The 22,069-nt window shown below is 35.6% G+C and overlaps 1 protein-coding gene across 19 annotated transcripts in view; it reads right to left on the bottom strand.

The window, feature by feature from the left end:
• The window catches only part of NRG1 (neuregulin 1), a 224,379-nt gene that overhangs the window by 50,292 nt on the left and 152,018 nt on the right, over positions 1 to 22,069 (bottom strand). For 2 of the 19 annotated variants that reach the window (XM_003311660.6, XM_016959323.4), the window contains exon 1: positions 1,677 to 1,884. The exons of 16 other annotated variants lie outside the window; for them this stretch is intronic. In XM_003311660.6, the coding sequence (XP_003311708.1) occupies positions 1,677 to 1,716 (40 nt within the window). In that variant the 5' untranslated portion in view covers positions 1,717 to 1,884. Of the gene's footprint in view, positions 1 to 1,676; positions 1,885 to 22,069 lie in introns of those variants that run through there. One more of the 19 variants, XM_016959321.4, reaches the window with a different exon arrangement.

Genomic DNA, 22,069 nt, shown 5'->3' with positions numbered 1-22,069 from the left:
TCCACAATTGTTTTTTTTTTTTTTTTTTTTGAGATGGAGTCTAGCTCTGTTGCCAGACTGGAGTGCAGTGGCACAAACTTGGCTCACTGCAACCTCTGCCTCCCAGGTTCAAGCAATTCTCCTGCCTCAGCCTCCTGAGTAGCTAGCTGGTACTACAGCCACGCGCCACCACACCCGGCTAATTTTTTTTTTTTGTATTTTAGTAGAGAGGGGGTTTCACCATGTTGGCCAGGACGGTCTCCATCTCTTGGCCTCATGATCCACCCGCCTCAGCCTCCCAAATTGCTGGGATTACAGGCGTGAGCCACCACACCTGACCCACAATTCTTTAGTGACTGTTTATTATGTGCAAGACATAATGATAACAACCAAAATCACTGGGGTTAAAAATTGTAAGACCATGACCAACTCTCCCTAGAAGAAACCCTTCATAGATAAAATGTACTGAAATGAACACTGAAGTTGGCTGGGAAGAATCAGATCCAAGGCACAATTTTCCAATTATTAGCTGTGGGACTTCTCTCTATCTACCTGCCTTAGAAAATTCAGCTGCAAAAATGAGATACCAAAGGGTTGTTGCCAAGTTTATTACAACACTTTGTCAGTTGCAACACTGCACACAAATATATGATACTGTTACTATTACTAATGACATAAATATTGAGCAAACAAAAGTAAAAAAAGAATTCTGTCCAGACTGAAATGTTACATATATAACCAAGCCTCAATAGTTGTTTCTTAGGAAATTATTCTTCTGCAAAATGTGAAAAAACATGGCCTAATTTGGAGTGACAATCATTGAGTGATTATAAAGCATTAAGTGAATATCAATAATCTATGTTTAACTTTATCAAAACTACTTGTCAAAAATGTATAACCACTTAATTTCCTTATAAAATAAAATAGAACAATTTAAGAGAAATTAATATCATAAATGCAGGATTATTTTACCCTTTCAAGATCTACATAATTCTTTAATATTTCTGACTGAATTTCCAAATTACAAGAATTAAACTTACTTACAATATTATGTATTATGTGTTATAACAATTTTTTAAAGTATAAAATATTTTAAAATAGTGTCATATCCATAGCATGTAGACTGTAATATAAACTTCGTTTACAACTTAAGATTTTGGAAATAATACTATTGCCCATTTTGTAAATACTCAGAATAAATAGCTGAGAAATAATCAAGTGTTCTCTGCTTGTTACTAAATATTTTCCCATGGAATCAAACAGTATTTCCTGTAGAAGGCTAGGTTTTTTTCTTCTCAAGACAGGCTAAAAAGAAAATAATACTGTAAAGGATGGCTTGCTTTTCTTGCTTGTTTTAAGTGGTGTTTTCCTTATCAGTGAAGTAGACAAAACCAGTAGACCAGGACCATTACACAAATGCAAACTGCTGATAAAAAGCCACTATTCTTCTTTGACAATTAGCAGGAATTAGCATGAGTATACAGTGTATATATACCCCACAAAGCAATCATTAGATCCTGTTTCCCTTGAATGAATTAGTCCTCACCCACAGCTTTTAGGACAATTCTTTACGAGTTACTTACAGAAAATTAAACCAAATAACTCTACGCCATTTGCTTAATAAAATATGCACATTTTAAATATTTGAATATTAAACTGCTAGTCACTACAAAATTACAGATTTTTTTTAACCTTACCTGTAATATCTTCAATGCTTATGTGTTTAGGAATCTGCATACTTTCCTGCTCTTTGAGGTCCAGTTAAAAAATCTGAAATTATTATTCTTGCTCTGAATATAGCTCCTTTGCAATTAGGTATAATGAGCAGACTGAACTCCTACTGGGGAAAAAAATGCTTAGGTGGTTCCTGAAGATGAAGCTCTGGAGCAGAAGCTGAGCAGAAAGAGCTGTGCCACCTAATGTAGCTTTTCTAGATGCCCAAGGGAATGATAGGTGGAGTCATTAGTTTTCCAAAGGAAAGGTTCAGAGCCAGGCTCAGAACCACGGAAGCCTTGTCATTCTGGGTTGGCATTTTTTCCTGAGAAGTCATTCAATCCTTTGCTGAATAGCAAATATGTACTTGAAAAAGAAAGAAAGTGGCCAGAGAAGATCAAAGAACCTGCATAGAGTTGGAGGTTCCCAGAGCCAATACAGTGACTGGAAGTAATGTATCATCTCTCTTGACCTCTCCTTGACTGAACTCTGCTCAAGAAACAAAAAGGGAAGCCAGGAGAATTCTCAGGAGATGGTTAATGGAACCAGGACTTTCTAAAGCAGAATTAGGGCATCCAACTCCATGGAGCTCAGGACTTAGCTAATACACTGGGAGCACTTAGAGGTTTGTAGACTTCCTACAAGGTGACACTTTGTCCAAAGAACAAGTTGACACCAAGGGCCAATGGAGATTAACTGGTTTAACTGATGAACTTGGTCTTTGGCATTGTTCAAACATATATAGAATTGTAGGACTATCAAGGATCTTAGCACATTTTATAGTTTATTCTATATTTTAAAGGAGGATACAGATCATCTCAAAAGAATAGTTCTGCAGTCTTTAATAAAATACCTCTAGCTAAGAATTCACAAAAGTGCACAGGGGAAGGCTGCCCAAGGTCACATAAGTGAATTAGAAAATGCTTCCTAAGTGGGTAAGATTCCTTTCTCCCTTACAAGCTTTCTGGGCAGACCCTGATATTATTTCTTCCTATTCAGCAGAATGAAAAGTGACCTTTGGGTGCTTCTCCTGATAAAACAAAATTATAATTTTTGTTGTAACACTGATCTCATTTGTAGCTAAACAGAAAGCAGATTCTAAGTTCCCAGCAGTGGCTGAGCAAATGATTTGGTGTCATTAGACAGTGTTATCCTTAGAATAATAAGATTGCCAGGAAAGGTTATTTTTCAAACCTACAAGTTGCTGTTTTTTTCTGTTTTTTTTTCAGACAGTGCATTTTACTCATGACACAGTCTAATCATCCTAAGTCTACTATTTCTTAGGAGAAACATCTCAATGATACGAATACCATGGAGGATGTCATAGCTTTTCCAAAGAAGAAGAAAAGTATCTTCCCATAGTGGATAACTGACTAAATGGAGTTACAAGAAAACTACATTTTCTTCTTCACAAAGCCAATAATCTTTTCTTAGCTGAGAAGCCAATTCCAGAAACACAGTTCTGCTACATATTTTCTACTAATCACTGACAGTTTTATATGAGTATAAAATTTCCATAGCCAGAGTCCACAAACTTTCAAGCTGTCCCTTGAATCTTTTTCCATCAATACTTAGATTCTAAAGGAGTACAATCCGTCTAGCCTGCAAAGCAAATATCAGCAGGCCATCTGACTGGCTTAATTTGATATATTTATAGATCTCACCAGGCTAAATGTGGAAGGCACACATTCTTTACTATACTCTGCATTTTCTACCAGGATCATTTTGGGTGGAAGAAGGTCATGTCAATGTAGAAAATGTTAACCTGTCACTTTCCAAACTAGTCAAATCTTTCGTACCAAGCAAAACAAATCAAAACAAAGAGGACTGAACATCCAACAAGAATCAAGGATTCAGTTATTCAACAAGCTACTGAAATTACCATGTGACATTTAATGACATGTTAATTTATTCACCAACTAAAGCCCACTTAGAAATGAACGTAGCTGAAAGGTCAAAAGAGAGAAATCATAAGGTAAATTCATTATCTTATTCAACAAATTAAAAAAAAAACATCATGGCACATCAACAAATAAAAGTCATATGGTCATTTCAATGGATACCGAATCAACCTTTGATGAAATTAGAAAGTCAATTTTTGTAAAACTATTCAGTATTATCTTTAAACATCAAACCTGAATTTAATCAAACATCCACATACATGTAACCAACAGGGACTAAATTAAGTGGCATCAAGAGGGGATGCAATAAAACCCAGAGAACTTTACAGGACAAATAACCTGGTTTCTTTAAAAAAAAGTTAAACGTAGAAAAAGGAGACAAAGGGAGCTAGGGCTAGAATCAAACAAAGAGTGAAAAAAGGAGAAAAATTCGAATATCAACACTTAAAATAGCATTAGGAAATACAGCAACCAATCAAAATGGTTGTGAATTTTATTCAGATCCTGATTCAAACAGTTACAAATGTAGGAAATCTGATCATGGATTAGATAATGAATAATAATATGAAGGGGTTATCATTAATTTTTGTGTGTGTCAAACATGTTATGGATATATTTAAAAATAGAAGAGTCCTTATCTTTTAGAGATACATACTGAAATATTTATACATTAAATGATAAGATGTCTGGGATTTGCTATAAAATAGTAAGAGAGAAGGGAAATGACTGGGATGAAGATGAAACAAAACTGATAACTGCTGAAGTGGGTGATGGCTACATGCAGATTCATTACACAATCCTTTGTATTTTCAGGTTTTTAATATGCATGTTTAAATGGATATTATATATGTACTTGTTTAAATATATGCTTATATTTATATTTAAAATTTAAAAATGCAAAAATATAATGATTTTAGGTTTTTCAAAACATGTCTTTATATTGTAAAACTAGAATGATATTCTGTATCATCTAAGAATATCTGCTTTTAGCTAATAATCTAAATGATCCTTAACAGTGAAACTCTAGGGGAGATTTCTATGACTGTCAAACCCAAGTAAAGGATATTGACTATCAGTGCTACTATTCAGCATTGCTCTTAAAAGTTCTAATCAATGCAATAAGGCAGGAATAAAAAAATTATGATATAGCTTTAGAAAATGAGAAGATAAAATAATCACGATCTGGAGATGATATGGTTGGATACCAGTAGTAACTATCAAGAAAACCCAGTGAAATAATGTGATCATATTCACAGCAGCAACAGAAAATATCAATCAGTTAGGTTAGTCAGGCATGAATTTAACAATAAATGTGAGAATGGGAACTATATTAAAAGAATCATATATTAAGAAGGTGAATTTGGCCTATGGTTGTGGGAGAAGATGGCATTCCACTAAAGGGAAAAAACAAATAAATGTGGAGGTAAGAAAGTAAATGTCATGTTTGGTGGTGAGAGGCAGCAGTTCAATTTGACTAGGACATGGATTATAAATAAGGAGGTGAAGTTAATGAAGCTATGAATAAGGAGGTGAAGTTAATGAAGCTATAAAATAATAATGCAACCATACCAGAGAAGCCGTTGATAACCTGGTTGGAATTAATGTTTAATATGTAGGCCATGAAGAGAGTTAGGCTTTCGAGTAGGGCCATAATTAATGAAACTAATGGTCTCTCCTGCAGTCTTTGGAAGGGGAAAACATGGAGATGAGACTAGTGAAGGAGGTGAGAGTAGAAGAGGGTTTGAGGATAACAGTGTTTGCAAGAAACTGATGGAAAAAGAATAGGGATCATATTCAGGAAATGACACTACTTTATATTTATATACATTAAAATTTGAGAAGAGCTAACTGCTGGAGTTCCTTTGTATTTCACACCTTGTACTACACCTCTTTCTAAGGCATTCAAACTGCTTATCACACATTTTCTCATTACTCTTCACGCAATCTAGGAAACACTCATCATGTTAACAGAGGAACTGAGGCCCATTCTCAATATGCAATACTCACTGGTAACACTAAAACGTCTGTTACAGGTAAAGCTGTCACTGTGCTTTCCTAATCTCACTAGACTACGTGTCTGTTGATATAAAGGATCCCATTAAGATGGACAATACCATAGCTGGCTTGAAATGATATGTTTTTTACAGAGATGATGAAGGCAGTGATGTGCCTATGAGTTTTAGAAGCATCTTCATTCCTGGAAATGATTTCTGACAAATGTTTTAAACAATCTAAACTTTCAGTACTTTGAGGCAAGGAGCCTCCCTAAAAGTGTAGCAAAAAGTGGGTTCTAGGATTTAGACACAATCTTCCAAGTGTTTCGGGTTTGAGCCAGGCCTCTTTGAACAGTGGCTTTGCAGGCAAAAAGCCTAATATTCCTTAGAATGTCGCCCATGCAGCTTGAAACATGCCTCTCTAAAACCCCAGACTGCATGCACGTTGCTATATACCATTTAGCCAAATCACTGCAGTTCTGTGTTTGTGTGATGGTTGTGGACATAAATAGCCAGTTTATGTTTCCACAAACACAACATTTTCCTCACTGAGGCCAGAAATTGCTGCACGGAAAGCAACGAAGCAGTAAAAGTAGGTTTGAGCATATGAATCTTGCTCCATAACACTTGGCTAATTTCAGTCCATATATTTTCCCACAACTCCCAGGAGTTCCTTGTTCCCAAGTTCACGATCAGAGTAGCAAAACATGTCTCCCTGTAATACATTGTGTTATTAAATGTATATCTGCTGTTAGGTTTCCAGTACAAATTCTATAGTAACCAAATAACACATGAAAATCTAACTTTTTTAAGTACTCTACGTCATTTCACTCATGACCAATCTGAACAGGAATAAAACCAGTTTCAAAAAAACATATAATTTTAAGTGCTTTACTTAAAGAAAATGATTTCCTTTTTTTCTTGCCCCTCCCCACCCCCAACCCAACACCAGGACTAGCTGGTCATAATAGTTCTTGCTTCTCTAAAGAAAATGTACATTTTAATTCAGAGAAATAGGCCATGGGGAGGTAGTATTGCTGCAAATTCTGTGTCTTTAGTGGAACAGGGCCAAAATGATAAATTAACTTTACATTATGCCTAAAGAAGCCTTCCCTAAAACCCGGTGCTTTTTCTTTTTCTTCTTTTTCCATTTTTGGGGCTCCACACTCAAACATAACAAGCACCTGTTTTTCTACTGTTGGTTTTCAACCTAATGTTGTTCAATGGGAAGGAAGCAAACAGGTGTGCACACTCCTTTTCTACATTACATAATATTAAAAAAAATTGGGGTTCTGCATCCTGCTATCATCATCTGGCCTTGCTGCTATGCACACACACACACACATGCACACGCACACACACACATTATGCAGTTGTTAGAAAAATCTAATGGAAATCATCTTGGTTATATTTAAACCAAAAAAGGGCATGTGGAAGAAGATCATAAAAAGAAAAGTAGAGCAAAGGTTAGGGCCTTATCTCAGCTTGCCTGGCTAAATTCCTGCATCGTCAGACACAAGGAATATTAAGGTCCATACATAGGACCTTAGTTATAATTCATTAGTTTTTTCCTGGTAGCACTGTATCTATGTATGTATATGGGCTAATAAAACACTTCCATCTCCTGGAGCTGTAATAACTCAGAATGACTGAGGTCTTCCCCCTCTTCTTTTAAAATATAAACCATTTTTGTAGAAGCTGCAAGCATGTGTTTAATACACATCTTTGTTCTTTCCATCCATTACTACAAAGCCACCTAAAAATCAAAGCATTGAAAACCAAATGGTAGGCTGTGTTCATTCTTCCAATTCGGTTCCTCACATTTCCATGCAGTTCCTGTAGAAGAGTCAAAGTCTTCAGTTGAGATTTGCCATTTACTCAAAAGCTTTCAAAAAGTAGAACACTTTGTAATACAAAATATGTGTAGCAGGAATTTGCATTTCTAGTTCAGCTCAAATAGGCGTAGCCAACACCTAGTGAGGCATGTTCTAATTAAATAACCACAGAATCCAGTGACTCCCATAATGGAGAGACATATGCAGGAGCTACACTTCTGAATCCCACCAAGGGAAGAGTTCACAGATGACAGGCTGGCTGTAGTGATGCCTCTAAGCAGAAAACAAGGCCTTACCAGGAAAACAAGACCTTGCTAAGAAGAAGAAACCAGACTTCTGATCCTATTCTTTAAAAAGGCCTGGTTTAGGCCAGGCACGATGGCTCACGCCTGTAATCCCAGCACTTTGGGAGGCCAAGGCAGGCAGATCACAAGGTTCGGAGTTCAAGACCAGCCTGACCAATATTGCAAAACCCCATCTCTACTAAAAATACAAAAATTAGCTGGGTGTGGTGGCACACGCCTCAGGAGGCTACTCAGCTACTCAGGAGGCTGAGGCAGGAGAATCACTTGAACCAGGGAGGCGGAGGCTGTAGTGAGCCAAGATCACGTCATTGCACTCCAGCCTGGGCGACAGAGCAAGACTCTGTCTCAAAAAAAAAAAAAAAAAAGGCCTGATTTATTCATGGCTTTCCCTTAAGAAATCCTTACTTCTGAAAATTTTTGAAATATGGAAAACTTTTATTGAAAGACAGACTTTTCTTGGTTTCACACCTTTTCAGTGTGTTGGAACTTCAATCACAGGGATGGCATTGTCTCTGAATAGAAATCAGTCACCGGTGGGAGACCTTTTCTGTCTGGAGGCTCCCATCATTTCCTCATGCCTTTCATGCCTAGCATTATACTACAGACTGATCCTTGGATTTTCCTCTAAGTCTGAAAACCTGAGGGAAGTGAGTCATTGCTCTACTGAGATCACACAAGTCCTAGGAATTCAATGGTCATAGTTCAAAGGATCTTAGTTACCACAGACATGTTATAAAAATTCAGCAATCTAGTTGGGTGTAGTTGTTCACATGTGTAATCCCAGCACTTTCAGAGGCTGAGGCAGGTGGATGGCAAGAGCCCAGGAGTTCAACCAGCCTGGGCAACATGGTGAGGCCCTGTCTCTACAACAATTTTAAAAATTAGCTGAGCATGGTGGTGCGTGCCTGTGGTCCCAGCTACTTGGGAAACTGAGGTCCAGGAGTTCAAAGTTAAAGTGAGCCATGTTTGTGCCACTACACTCCAGCCTGGGCAACAGAGCAAGATCCTGTCTTAAAAAAAAAAAAAATCAGCAATCCTTCGTTGGCCCTTCATGCTGCTTTGAATAAAAAGGTTATCAAAATCTGTCAAATGGCTGCATGGGTCTATCACAGCCACTGAGTCTGGCCTGAAGCTCATGCTTGGGGAGCTAACACTCTACTTGCCAAAGTACTGTGCGTGCACGCGCTTGAGCTTGTGTGTGTATGTGTGAGTGTGCATGTGTGTGTTTGCGTGTGTGTGCATGCGCATGCAAGAGAAAAGATGACTGAGCTAGGAATTGAGTCACGTGGTCTTTTGATTTGTGGGATCAGTGCTTCAGGCTCAACGTAACAAAGCTGACCACTTTCACAACTCTGAGAGAGGAGTCATGGATGATCCAATTCTAGAGATAAGAGATATAGCTGAATTAATAAAATTTTGGCTGTATTTTACAAGCTCTGTGACTAGGCATAGCATGAGGTCAGTACAAAGTTCCAACCATGCTTAGATCAGAGAACCACTAGAGCAGAGGTCCAGACAGAAGAAATCCATCACTATCACAGTAATGGTAGGAAATATCAGGCGTGGCACCAAAATCTTAACCATAACTACCCTAAAAACCATCAGGAGGATTTCAGAATCAAAATAACAAAAAGGACATACCCTCAGTGCTTAGCTAAACTCTATGACTTAATAAGGTAAAAATGAATATTTGAAGTTAGATGAGAAGTCATCATTTTAACGAGGTTGACATGGATCTGTATTGATTCCAAAGACAGAATTTTTATGTGTAGCACTTCTAATTCTCCAGATATAATTTACAATAAGAGACAAGTTCCTTAAAAATTATTTAAAGATTGAATAGCATGCGCAGTTGCTGCCAAATAGGAGACATACTAAATTCCCCTTCACTTTTCACTTGCTCCTTACTTACAACTCCTTTCACTAAAGGAAAAAAAAAAAAAGGTATCAAATATGTCTGCTGACCATTACATGTAAGGCTAGTAGACTCTTTATAGACAATTTCCATAAAACACAGCATCCAAAATGGAAAAATGGAAATTAACTTTGAAAGTAAAGAAAGGCATAGCAAATTTAACTAGATTATCATCATTACCTGTGATAAATACTTTTCTGTCCCAGAAGCATGAAAATTGGAGAGGCTGTCTAGATTCTTTCACATGCTAGAATTGATGTCTAGAAAATACTGTTTGGGATATGGTTTCTACAAAGTGCAGAAAGACTGAACCATCAAAGTCATTATTGGCTCAAGGAGAAAAGTACAAGGAAAAGGGCCATGTAAGGTAAGGGTAATAATAATAAGTTATTACCTATGCAGGCTCACTCTGCCATCCGTTATCCAACTTACTGGGTGTGAAATGTTAAAAGTAGAACTAAGATTCTGGGATTACCATTCTGTTGGTTTTCTTATTATTGAAGAAATAAATGTACTCATTCTTAATAGTCATATTTCTAGAATGAGTCATCACCAACTATATTTCAATACAGCTGAGAGTAAAACATCACAGAGCACTTTAAATGTGCTCACAACTACCATTTCTACTGGGCATGCTATTTATCATGTTCTGGTTATCTTGAAGGTGATCTTCAAGGTAGGTCACGAGGGAGGAACTGGAGAAATGAGAAGCAAAGAAAGAAGACATTTTGTAATTGCAAAAATGGAGGTGTGCTCTGGATAGCATGTTTTGTTCTTAAACATCTTCTTTCCTCTTTATAGCATAACAACTTCATAGCGTAACATTACAGCATAACTTGATAGTGTAGCAATGATTTTTTACAGCAATCTTGTCTTTTGAAGTAGAAATCATTTTTACCACGACCAGTAGGTGTTTGGCATTGATAATGTTAGCTAGGCATTGTAAAGGTATGTCTTTTGCTTCTCTTCTTCCTGGTTCCCTTTTTTTGGAGAAGAAGTGAATGCAGATAAAATCCAAGAGTTATCTGTATAGTAAAGCATGAAAATTCTTAGCTAAGACAAGATAAACTGACATTCATTAAATATCTACTATGTGCCAGACATTCTAGCATTTTAACACCTTTAGTCCTTAACAAGAAATAGGTGACACTTTCTCTTTCTCATAGTTGGAAAAAAAAAAAAAAAACTGAGGCTGAAAAAAGTTAAATGGCATGGCTTTGTTCTCAAAATAATAAAGAGGAATTCCAAGGCAGGTTACTTGCTAGGCCCATAATACAGCCACTGAAATATTCTGCCCTATGACGCCTCTTTCATTCCAGAACTATATATGTCACCTTGTAGCTAAAATCAAACAAGGCCATTAGAGAAGCCATATTCTTCTACATCTGAATATTTCTCTATGTTTGCAAACTACATTGTCAGAGAATGAGACTTAAAATATTACCTTTAGGTTGTGCGTTCTTAGCAGAAGGCAGGAGGCCACTGTGAGTCAAACTGATGCATTTTAGTTTTCACTCACGGAAAACGCTCTGTCTGTATTATCTAGTTTTCTGTTGTCTGTTTCAGTTTATCTATCTAGTTTTCTAGTTGTCTGTTGTCTTATATTTTTCATTAAGCTTTCCTAAACACTAGAAAACTAAACTGATCTTGAATAGTTAGACTGAAGTATAATATGAAAGTTATCAGAAATTCAGTGATGTGACCACATAGTGCCAGAGTGTTATAAGGGATTCTATTTAACCTTCATTCAGATTATCATCATTTTCCTTTTAAAAAATATGCCTTAAAAAACAACTTAATTTTCATTTAGTAATGATTGTAGAGTTAGAAAAAAATACACACTTTACTTTTTTATGAGACCAAAGAGAAATGCATATACATAAAAATGCACATACAAATATAAATATGCTGAGTTATAAACACCATCAGGGAGTTATGGCAACAGGAACTATTCCAAATGAAATGCTAAATTTAGTTATGATGCCTGTGCAATATTTAATATTTGCATAAGATCTCTGACCGCAATGCAAAATTAATACCACTGGATCCTTTAAAAGCTGATTGTACACAACAAAGAGATAGGGAGAAAAGACGAAAAAAGTATTTCTATAAGAGATGCAGATAAATTATATAAAATAAAAAAATTATCTCCAGGGACATTTGATGTTAGGTTCATTTCGTTGACTTGTAATTTTCTTTAACCTCATTTGTATATAATATGCAAATCACGCACAAGAAACTCTTAAAAATAGGTCTGATGGTAGCACTCCTTAATTAAAAGTTAATTCCTGACTGTCAAGTAATTTAAATGAGCAACATTTAAATAAATGGGCTCTTCTAAATAGTTAACATAAGACATCTTTCGTTTGGTTAAATTACATATGAGGATCATCTAATCAGACTTGCTTTACATAGTTACTCCTAACAAAAATAATGCTAAAAATCAGAGTGGCAGACATATTTAAAGTGTTTACTAATGGCAAATAACTGCAAAATTGGAAGAACAATGTAAAATATGAGTTAATTTGTATAATTTTCATCAGTCTCTTCAGTATTCCGTTGATTTTCTACTAAATTTTATTCAATTGACTATGCCAAGCCTTATCTTCACCCATTTAAAATTTGAAATACAGGCACACATGTTCTCAGAACCTCTTGAGACAAAAAATATATATATAATAAAATATGCCAGGCTCATTGGCTCACACCTATTATCCCAGCACTTTGGGAGGCTGAGGCAGGAGGATTGCTTGAGCCTAGGAGTTCGAGACCAGCCTGGGCAACATAGTAGTACCAGACCCCATCTCTACAAATAAAACAATTTAAAAATTAGCCGGGCATGGTGGTATGGGCCCATAGTCCCAGCCACTTGAGAGGCTGAGGTGGGAGGATCATTTGAGCCCAGGAAATTGAGGCTGTAGTTCATGCCACTGTACTCCAGCTGGGGCAATGGAGTGAGGCCCTGTTTCAAAAAAATAAAAATAAAAATGAATAATAATAAAATAAAATTTGAAATATAGCAAGGTAAGTCACAGATTTGTTCAAAATAAGTTAAAGCTATGGAAGAAATCTGAGAATCACAGAATTTTCTATTTACTTCGGTGATAAGAGAGCTGAGGCACATGGCAAAAATATTATATAGTTTTTACCTACAATTACATATAAGAGGCGTGACTAAAATATTGAACTTTGTAGTTTCAAATGCACCATTAACATTTTTCACTTAGGCTTCTTTGTTTCCTAAAAATAAGCAGTCAATGTTGAGTAGAAGTGTCAAGAAATCAATAAAAAGTAATTAGGAAGAGTGTTTAATGTCCTTGAGAAAAGCTTTGAAAGCAAAAAGGGAATCTTCGGCTTAGTGAACAGTCAACATTCTTACATTTTCTTCCATAATAAAAAGAAAAGGCAATAATTTAAATTACTTTTTTAATAAAAATAAAACATACAGATGTCAAGTGTCACCCTGGGCCATATTGCAGTTAATGCGGTTGCTTTCCATCATAAAAATCCACCAGTGAAAGCTGTCCCGGGGTAATGACTCCTTCCTATAGGCAGTCACTGTTATATGTACCCATGTGTGATAACAAGCAATAGAGCAGGAACCCTCATGTTAACACTCAGTTGCTTTAGCTAACCATTCCTGTCATCTTAAAAGAGAGAAACCGAGAGAAAGGAAAGAATTATTGTGTGACTTCAACATGCCAGGGCAAAAATACACATGATCTCATAGGCTCTCACAATAACCTGTAAATTCTGTATTATTTACCTGCACTTATTAGAAAGTAAACAATATCTCAGACAGATTAGGAGTTTGCCAAGACCCTACAGGTGGAAAATAGCAGAGCTGGGATTCAAACTCAGATCTCTGACCACAAAGTCCCTACTCAAATGTCTTATTCAATGGAGGTTCTCAGTATTTTGAGAGCTAAGGACTCCTTTCAGAATCTGGGGAAAGCTATCAATTTTTGTTTACATGTACAAATAAAAACCAAGCATACAATTTTGGAGTTTCATGGACCTCTTTTTCTGAAGCCAATTCAAGTTAAGAATTCTTCACATGAAGTCTGGCTATAAATGACCTTTGACATCTTCCATAATGTAGAAAACTCAATAACATGATTCCATTAGAGATAAGACTAAAAGCTGTTTCCTTCTATGCATTATTTTATTTGCTTTGTTTCAGAGGTCTTTTTCAATAATCTGTTTAACTATTTCAGAAGCAGATATAAGAACATTTGAGAACATCACCAAAATTATTGTAGATCATCAAAAGATAATATAAGTTAGGAAAGGAAAACTTAATTAGGAGTCTTTTGGATTATGTTAAGTATAATAAGGATGATTTAACTTTTAGGACTTTATTACAAATACTGCCACTATTATTTTGTTTTACAGATTATTTATGATAATAAAGGAATATTTTATTTAAAAGGTATCCCTGTAGATTAAAAAAAATACTTCATACATATAACTTCAGAAGCTGATGGGGGTATGAGGCCAGGGAGAAAGAGAGTCTCTAATTTTTTTCTTTTTATTGAGAGAACAAAGATGCTTACCAGGCTTAAATATTCTTATTTTTAAGTTTGGACTAGCATTATTTAATACAAAAGCCCAATTTTCTGAAAGAAAACTGCAGTAATTTAATTTTTTTAAGTACATTCCTTCTGAAAAAAAAAGTCTCAAAATGCCACAAACCAATTAGATATATTTTTATTTATGTGTTTGCAGAGTGCACAGCTTCAAACACACCAGGGGACTGTACCTAAATCTTTTATTAATATCATATTTAATAGGAAATTCCAAGTTGACTTATTGTAACATTGAATACAGAAACCCACTCATATGATTGTAAACACCTTTGGAATGAAATATAACTGTGTCATTGCTGAATAGTTAAAGGTAACAGTTTATTTCATATTAAATTTGAAACAATCTCTGACTGATTCTTTCCTTCTCCCCTCAATTGCTCTGAAACAGTTCTGAGAAGGCATTTTGCTATAGTGACTTTTTTCCCCTCATATCTTTCTCTCAGGAGTATGACAAAAGATTTGAAAGAAAATCTAGCTTTTAAGTTTGTACAATCTTCTTATCATAGGACATCATTACCACTGATTTTAGGTCATATATTGTTACAACTACTAAGGTGTTGTTATTATTACTAATCAATGTAAACATTACAATGTATTTTTATTTTATAGAAATGGAATGGCAAGTCTGCTATATCTAATAATTTGTTATAAATTACTCTAATTATCTGAATTAAAAGCATCATTTATCAAGTGATGAATAAGACTGCAGCCCAGCACAAAATACATTTTTCTTTAAAAGGCATTGTTTTCTCTACAAATAGATTTCTTTTTACATTTTTTAGAATATTCAGATGATAATGGAATTAAAAAAATAAACTGGCTTTATAATAGAATCTTGTAAACTTCTAAATAATTTGAATTATATTAACTCTGAAAATTAAATAGCATTTATCTGCAAAGAAAGATTCATTTCTAAAGCTTTCTTTCTATTGAAATCCCTATTCCATAGGAGTAATTATGACTATACATTTTAACGACCAACAGAGTCAAAGTATACAAGTGTGGCTAATATTTGGTGAAATATTATTTGAGAAAATTTAAAATTCTGAAAGAAAACTACCATTCCTTTTTTATGACCTCAATCACCAGGTCTCAGGGACTATTATAAAGGAAATTTTTAAATTTGGGTATCCTCAGTGTCATAATTAGAGGCTAACGTTGGTAAGTGAAACTGTCAATCAAATATTCCTTAAAACAAATGTCATTTTATAATTCTACAGTCTTGTAAAATTACACACAAACACACACACACACACACACCTATATATACCCATGCACTTCTTAAAGTTCTTAGTTTTCAAGTTTAACTTAGAAAAAAGCTAACTGACCATCATATGGATAGCAAGCCCCTGCCAAAACTAGTCCATTTGACTTGGTCTGTAGCTTATCACAGAATCTCAGATAAATTGATAAAACTGTATGCATTCTTTCTTGTTTGCCTACTCAGCTACTTATAAGTCCCATTTATCTAGCAGTAGAAAAATAAATGAGAGAAGATATAAAGTATTCTAATATATCTATGCCTACATCTGATCTGTTTGTAAATATAATTAACATTTGAAAATCCTCTGTAAAGCTTCATCCGGAAGAGGCTTCTCCACGACAGTCACAGACCTTTGGTCTCTACTACACTGCTATCAGCTCAGATCCATTAGAGACAAAGATTTAGTTTTTGTGAAACTGCTATAGGCATCTAAACCTGAGTTTGGATAATTTTTATCAGTCCAGTTTATCTCATTTGCTAGATCATCTTTCCATAAGCAAATTCCTCTTAAGTAGATTAATATCCTTTAGATCTAGGTGTCTACCCTCCCTCTGTGTCTTAAAATATGGCCACATTTTTTAAAAAGAAATTTATAGAAATAGTCAAAGATAAAATGGGGAAGCCTTGGTAGGTTGGGCAATTCCTTGTAACTAAAGAAAGCAAAGACTTGTTGAGGACATGTAGGAAATGTTTTTCAATGGGACTCATTGCAACGGCAGGTAGGGTTTAACTTCAAACTATTCAAGATTCATCTTCCAACCTTGAAGTTCTATTATTCCAAGGATAGGATTAAACTTGATATACACCAATGATGCTGGTGATTTTGGCTAAACTCAAACATTTTCATATTTAAGATCTGATATGATTTTTACAGATCACAAAGTGCTACATCTAAGTCTTAATTTCAAGTATCCTGATTCGAATTCATCAACTAGTACCTTGTTCACTCTGGGATGGGAAATAAAGAGTAGATCAAGAGGAGATCCCCTCTCAAAGTGGAGAAACACCTAATGTCCTTCACAAATTTTCTACTTTTGTACATCTCTAAAGCAAACATTTTGCCACTTTAGCACTTTTCGTCAAGGATAGCAGAGGCTACTTAAAATACATTGTCACTTGGCCGGGCGCGGTGGCTCACGCCTGTAATCTCAGCACTTTGGGAGGCCGAGGCGGGCAGATCACAAGGTCAGGAGATCAAGACCATCCTGGCTAACATGGTGAAACCCCATCTCTACTAAAAATACAAAAAATTACCCGGGTGTGGTGGCTGGAGCCTGTAGTCCCAGCTATTCGGGAGGCTGAGGCAGGAGAAAGGTGTGAACCCGGTAGGTGGAGCTTGCAGTGAGCGAGATCTCGCCACTGCACTCCAGCCTGGGCGACACAGCGAGACTCCGTATCAAAAAAAAAAAAAAAAAAATTCATTGTCACCTATCCCATGCTGATTGCTATTCCTAAAAGCTGTATTTTATTAAATATAGTTTTAAAAATTCAAGTGGCTACCAAAGAGCATTTTTATGTTCAGAATTTTATAAATATATCCAACAATAGAAACAACTCTACATTTTTTAAAGTCAAACTAATATTTTCAGATGCCATAAAAAGCACGTCAATGATCACAAATCTCAAATGACAGGCACTAACGGCATGTTTGTCCCCACAGATTACTAATTTCATTGATGAGACTTTCTATAGCTTTTATTGGCTATCAGCAGATGAATGCACCAGGACCAATAAAACCTGTCTGTAAATGATAAATATAATCTTGTTTGCGCTATGACTTGAGGAACATTACATTTTAGTGATATTTTTCCAAGAAGGAATGCTTAAATATGATCCATTAATTTCATGACAGTAGTGGCAATAAAGTATGAAATAATGAGATTTATTGCACAGAAGTGCACGCAACACTTAAGTATTTTTCTCAAATCATAAAATTCTTGAGCCCTGGGAAACCAAGAATTTGCTTTTTCATACAGATTTTTAACTATGCCTTTTGTTTGTTTATCTTACTGTTGTTCCATTATAAAATATATGATTGCTTGTTTTTTATTTGCTTATGTGATATGCAGATTAATCTTCCAGTTCATTATACAGAAGTTGTTTCACTTAGTCTTCTGCAAACTCACTTGAACAATTTAGTAAACCTTAGCCCGATACTATCACTGCTCTTCAAATGAAAATATCCAGAATATAAACTCTTGAAAAAAGGAAATGATCATTTTGAAGATTCAACTCTAAATTCACTTAATCCAGCTCAACAAATCACTAAAAATTACTCAGCAAGTGGTCACACTTTTTACTTAATATGTCCCTCCCATCTCTACGGCCTCCCCAGAGGACATTGGGAGAAATTAAGGAAACATTGCCTTTAACACACCTTGCATATATCATTCCTTGCTATGATATCTGGTAGGCAACTAGCAATTTGTTAAATTAACTCATTTCCTCTGACTCATTCTTTGTTACTGAAGGGCTACAACTCTGTTCTATGAAGAACCACTACTTTGTAAGTGCTTGTTCAGCATATTCCATTTTTGCTGATGGTATCTGAAATTAATCAGTGTGCCAATCTGAGCACACACAAAGGTATCAGAAAGGGCAGCGATGGCAAAGACCATCTTTAGCAGGAGTCACTGGGGTAGAGGTCTAGTGTTGCCCTGGTGAAGCCAATACTTTTTCAAAGATCGATTGTGTTGTAACACCACCTCAATGACAGCAATAGGTTTCAACCACAAATTTTCTTAAAATATTCTCAAATTAAAGAATAGACCATACATGTTGTGAACATTTTTATATCTAATGCTTTGTTAAATTTTCCTGTCTTAGTTCTAAACAGTTTGTATTATAAAAGAAGCCATGTCATGGGTAAAAGTAAGAATACAACAGGTTTCTAGTCCAATGTGTTCTATCCTGTCAGCTGCTGACCAGAAGAAAGTGAATGACATTTCTTTTTTTCTTTTCTTTTCTTTTCTTTTTTTTTGTAGACAGGGTCTCGCTCTGTCACCCAGGCTACAGTGCAGTGGCACAAACATGGCTCACTGCACTCCAGCCTGAGCGACACAGCGAGACTCTGTCTCAAAAAAAAAAAAAACATCATTAGTGAGATATCTCTACAATATCATAGGACTAAAAAGATCAAAGCATTTCTGCAATCATTTGGGAAATCAAACAGATATGATATTTCGGAACTAATAATATTTATTATAATATTTAGAATCCAAAGGGGTCAATGTAAACCCTTTTCTGACTTATGTTGTTGGTATTCAGCCCCTAATAAATTCAGTTAAAGAATGTCGTAGTGTTTCAAGGCCAGATAATAAGACTACAGAGGTGAGGAATGCCCCTGTGGTCTTCAAATATTATTTCCTCATCCCTCCCATCCTTTGACCACAATAAACACTGTTATGAAAGAAATTCAAATATAAAAATATTTCTGTAAACAAATATAATTAAATGCCACCCTGTTAAAACTGTTGATTTATTTAAGGAAAACCAACATGAAACCCAATCAAATTTTGCAATTCTAGGTTAGCCCTCATTTGCTAACTTTTATGCTTGCCTGTATTATTGTTGAAAACCCAGCCATTAGAGAGAGGGAAGAGTGAAAGACAAAAATGGGACTGTAAGACAATAAAAACAGTCTAAACAGCCTTCTCATTCACCTCATTTTCTTGACTCCTCCCTTCCTCAAGTTTTAAGAACTGACTGATAATTTTGCAAGTGAAAATTCAGGCCTGGCATGGTGGCTCACACCTGTAATCCCAGCACTTTGGGAGGCCGAGGCAGGCAGATCAGGTCAGGAATTAGAGACCAGCCTGGCCAACAGGGCGAAACCCTTCTCTACTAAAAATACAAAAGTTAACCGGGTGTGGATTGTATGTGCCTGTAATCCCAGCTACTCGGCAGGCTGAGGCAGGAGAATCGCTTGAACCCAGGAGGAGGAGGTGGTAGTTAGCCAAGACTGCGCCACTGCACTCCAGCCTGGGCCACAAGGCGAGACTCCTCCTCAAAAAAGAACAATTCATAGTAATACGGACAAGAGAATCATATATTAATCCATTCTCCTTTAAAAGCCAATCTCTACCAACACAAATGCCCAAACATGGGTTGCTGTTTATTTCAGCAGATTCACTTGATTTTCATACAAGTGTGATTTTACGTATGACTATTAGGCACATGTGAACACTGACACACGTCCCACACATAGCCTTTTAGAAGAAAACACATTTTTCCACCAGCTTTTTCACGGAAATACATGAGAGTGATGTCCTAGAGTCATTTTTTAGATGTGGGCAGTCTCCAATCAATGCCTTAAAGACAGCACTCAGGATACACTTCCCTAAAACATCCATTTCCTATTGATTTTTTTTGTTGTTATAAATGACTCGTATTCCCACAACAGGAAAAAGAATTCAAAGATTTTCCATTTTTGATATTTGGTATGTGAGTCAAGTCTCAAAGATAAGAAGTTGTTACTTTTACAAAAAGAGTCATCTGAGAAGGATACTTGATTACTAGGAAAACAGAAAATACAATTCCTAGCACTTTGATTTATCTTGTGATGAAATCTTAAGGAAAAGTCACATTTGTGATCTCACGATCTTGGTATCCATTGTCAGTTTATGGACTTTCAACTGTACTTAGGAAAGTTTCAGTTTAAGGGGGTCCCTTATTTACCAAGGTTTCACGTTTTCTTTTTGTTCAACTAAATGAATGTCAGATAGTTAAAATACCTTAAATTGTTCATGGAATAAATCAGGGTGAAATCACAGAGATAAATTAGAAAGTGATAATTGATCTATAATCTATAATTTTCTCCATTTATTTTTGTCAAGTTAGAAAGTGAATCATCTTTTAGTTGAAAACATTCACTTTAGTTGACAGCTTGGCCTACTTCAAAATAGATTTTAATAAAGGGAGAAATCAGGAGTTTGTAAGATATGAAACCTTTTGAAAAATGCAGGCTTACTCACATTGAAGACCAAAACAGTTAATATTTAAAAATCACCTTCAAATATGCTGGCCCCATGGTCTTTACGCCCCTCTATCACTGAGTTGTTATTCTTCTGGGAGAGCAATGCCAGGCTTTTTAATAGTGAAAACTGGGCATTTACTGGCAAGTCATCATTTCTTGCATTCTTGTGTCTTGATTTCAACACATGGAATGAATGTCACAGTCATAACAAAAGAAAATAGTTCAGATTTCTCAGAAGCAAAAGATGTCTGACTTACTAAAAAGTCCAAAATTGCAGATTTTCTAAAAAGATATTGAATCATTAGTATACTTACACAATATATATTAGAATATACATACATTCTTTGATCCTTCTTTGAAAATAGAGAAGATGAGGATAGAAGCATGAATGCTACTTCCAAAAAATCAGGGTGCTCTGAGAACATGAACAGGACTCGACTTCTGGAAAGTTGCAAAAGGCTTCTAGGGGAAGTACTACTGAGTTGAAATTTGAAGGATGATAAGTTAATTTAAGTAAGCAAAGGGCCAGCATGGTGTGGGAGGTGTGTGGATTGGGTTAAGACATGCAGAGGAGAGGCCTTGCTTGAAGACTCAGAGGCAGGAGGGGACATAGCCAGTTCCAGTAAGTGAATGCAGGTCAGTGTGACAAGGGTCTAAAGGGAAGAGGATGGGAAAGGGGAGGAAATGAAGGGAAAGGGGATGAAAAGGAATCAGGGCAAGAATATGCATTAATATGGCACTTGCTTATATTAAAATGTATCAGTGTGCTCACTCACATGAATTACATATACTATCTTAGCATAATACACTACATATTCCCTTTCTACCCTTATTTACATTAACAAATAGTTTATCAAGTCCTTCCATTCATAGATATAAACTTTAACTCTATTCTTTCAGCTGATGTGCAAGATTAACTCAAGATATCAACTAGTGGAGGCAAGCAAAACCAGGATTTATTGTGTTTGTAGTGAAAAGATAATACTAGTTGAATAAATTTAAAAGGATGCATATTTTTAAAGATAATTCTTATCTAAATTCTATGTATGTGTTAATAAATACATATAAGTGTCTTTACACTCAAGGAAAAGTATTTACCTGTTATTTCCTTAAGAGAATTTACCCTCGACGTGACTGGATCATTTGATTTTTTTGTTTATATCAATTGTGAGTTAAATAAAAGCATTCATTTTTGCCCTATCATTTCACTCACAGTATTGCCAAAATTATTTCACCAGTTATACATATTGAAATTTCATTATTATTTCATTAAAAGTGAAAAGAAAAACATTCTAATAAATTATATATACCAATATATATGGGGAGGCAATTGTTTTATATTCATTATTATTTTGCTAGCTAAAGCACCAAAGACAGATACAGAGTTTTAATCAGAACATCTGCTTAAAAAATAACTTGAATAGCTGGGGAAAGGGTGGAAAGAGGAAATGGGAGGGGTCTGCTAATGGGTATGAGGTTTGTTTTTGGAATGAGGAAAATATCCTGGAGTTAGATAGTGGTAATGAGTTGTACAACATTGTGACTTTACTAAAAACACTGAATCGTACACTTTGAAGTGTGAATCTTATAACGTGTAAC

Source organism: Pan troglodytes, chromosome 7, assembly GCF_028858775.2.
Source record: "Pan troglodytes isolate AG18354 chromosome 7, NHGRI_mPanTro3-v2.0_pri, whole genome shotgun sequence".
Classification (NCBI taxonomy): Eukaryota; Metazoa; Chordata; class Mammalia; order Primates; family Hominidae; genus Pan; species Pan troglodytes.
Note: the sequence above shows the minus strand (reverse complement) of the source record. Positions and strands in the feature narration are given on the sequence as shown.